General features: G+C 36.8%; 1 protein-coding gene across 1 annotated transcript in view; it reads right to left on the bottom strand.

Moving 5' to 3' along the window:
* Positions 1 to 2293, bottom strand: part of LOC117167158 (protein Star) — a 75155-nt gene that overhangs the window by 41428 nt on the left and 31434 nt on the right. The window contains exon 2 of the mRNA XM_033351879.1: positions 408 to 596. Coding sequence (XP_033207770.1) covers positions 408 to 596 — 189 coding nt within the window. The remainder of the gene's footprint in view (positions 1 to 407; positions 597 to 2293) is intronic.

The following is a 2293-nucleotide window of genomic DNA, read 5'->3' as shown; positions in this document are numbered from 1 at the left end:
AGCCTTGGAGGAGATTATGTTGAGAAATAAAAAAAAAAAATTCTTAAAAACGTTGTTTTTCTTGGTCAGGCCGGAAACTTATCAATCCACCCTCGTACATTAGAGGATCGGCGATTTTCTGTGTAGTTTCATCGTTAAGAGATTATAAAAACTGATATAAATACATCACATCTAGTACGACGACCCCCAACTGAGTACAGAGGAGCTAAGCGCTGCATAACTTCGGTGACCGAATGAGAAGTTTAAACAATCCCATGCGTCTAAGCGGACAATTACCATCTCAACAATTTCCAGAACCTTTTTCGAAATTGCATTTTTTGTAAATTTGACAGGCTCCGTAGTAATTCTCGATTTATAAAATTAATTACCTATAACTGACTTTCTAGAAAAATAAGGTTGAAATTTACCTGAATTCGGCAACTTGGTCCCAGATAAAAAGCATGGCCAGGATAGTAGAAAATGGAGCTAGGCATGCTAGATAAGGAATCACTTTCCGCCTCCAAGATTTCTTTTTGCATCCTAATGAACTTAATGGTACGGAATTTCCCGTAGTGCGTGACATTGAAATGGATGGCAACGCTCCTGTTGGAGGCATTCTGTAAAATACAAAAAATCGTGAATGGAATTACAGATCATACAATTTCGTGCAATTGATCCACTCTTACAAGTGAAACCTATACCCATCAGAATTTTGTTTGTATGCATACTCCTCAAAAATTATAAACTTCTTCAATATAATTTAATAATATTAAAGACCAATCGGTTGATCTAAAGTCAGGAAATCTTGTATATCCATGCATTAACCTTGAACTATATGAATAAAAAATGTTTCATTACAAAAAAACTCAATTTTTTAAATATTATAACGTGCTTAAAACGGAATAAAATTCTTTTTAATTAATGTTTTGAGATTTAGTGATGAAAATAAGGTCTCTCAATTTCACCAATTTATCTGCAACTGTCTTCAAGTTATCGCGTATACAGGGTGTCACAAAAGTAGTGGAACAGGCCTGCATCTTCTTAAGTGAGCTATTTTTCACAAAGGCGAAGGTCATTCCCGTAATAACTTTTAACCAGGAACCTGATCGTGACCTTAGGTTTGACCTTGAAGATGACCTCCATGGTTGTTCAAAGGATCACTTTTTTTAATGGATACGCCCCTTTTTGAAACCAGGAATCGAAAGAACGAAAAATTTTACATTCAAATATGCACTTATCTCATATGTTCCGGATGTCCTTGAAGGTTACCCTAAGGTCATTTTAACTTCAACCATGTTCTGATGGCTATAAGAACATCATTATTGGAAAATATTCCATATCGCACAAACTTATTTAAGTATCACGCGTTGATGAGAGTCTAAACTTTTACCTGAACCTGGCGGCCTTTTGAAGGTCACGAACGCTCAGGTCGGGTGAGATTAGTTTTTAGAGTTAACGAAAAACATTACCCAAGGGGTTTTTTCAGGTCGCTAAGGCTGTATCTGTATGTGATGAATGTGACTTGTTTTGACCTTAGGGATAACCTTGATGACCTTTATGGTTATTTCAAGGTCAACTTGTTTTTATAATGAAAAGCTTCATTTTATCACCGGCAATCGAAATAAAGAGAAATCGTACAATGAAATATGTATTTAGGTCATAAGTCGAATTCGACCTTAAAATAACCATGAAGGTCATCAAATTTATTCCCAAGATAATAAAAAGTCACAATCATCACATACAGATTCAGCCTTAGCGACCTGAAAAAACCCCTTGGGTAATGTTTTTCGTTAATGCTAAAAACTGACCTCACGCGGCCTGAGCGTTCGTGACCTTCAAACGACTGCCAGGTTAAGACCAAAGTTCAGACTCTCATCAACGCGAGATACTTACTTAAGTTTTTCCGCTATGGAATATTTTCCAATAACGCTGTTCTAATAGCCATCAAAACATTGTTTGAGTTGAAATGATCTTAGGGTGACCATTAAGGTAATCCGGAACATATGACCTAAGTGCATGTTTAAATGTAAAATTTGCCGTTCTTTCGATTGCCGGTGTCATAAAGGTGCCTTTTCATTCAAACAAAAAGTTGACCCTGAAACAATATTGAAAGTCATCATCAAGGTCACCATCAGGTTCCTGGTTAAAATTTACTACGAAAATGACCTTTAACTTTATGAAAAATAGCTCACTCAAGAAGATACAGGCATTTCCGCAGGATTTCGCCGGGAGCAGGGTGCTAATCTGAAAAATTGCACCCGCTTCCAGCGAAATCGCGGTAAAATTTCAGCCATAACCACGTCTCACAACCGTG

The sequence above is a fragment of the Belonocnema kinseyi genome, chromosome 2 (genome assembly GCF_010883055.1).
Source record: "Belonocnema kinseyi isolate 2016_QV_RU_SX_M_011 chromosome 2, B_treatae_v1, whole genome shotgun sequence".
In the NCBI taxonomy this organism is placed as follows: domain Eukaryota; kingdom Metazoa; phylum Arthropoda; class Insecta; order Hymenoptera; family Cynipidae; genus Belonocnema; species Belonocnema kinseyi.
The sequence above is the reverse complement of the archived record's forward strand: the minus strand, read 5'-3'. Positions and strand labels throughout refer to the sequence as shown.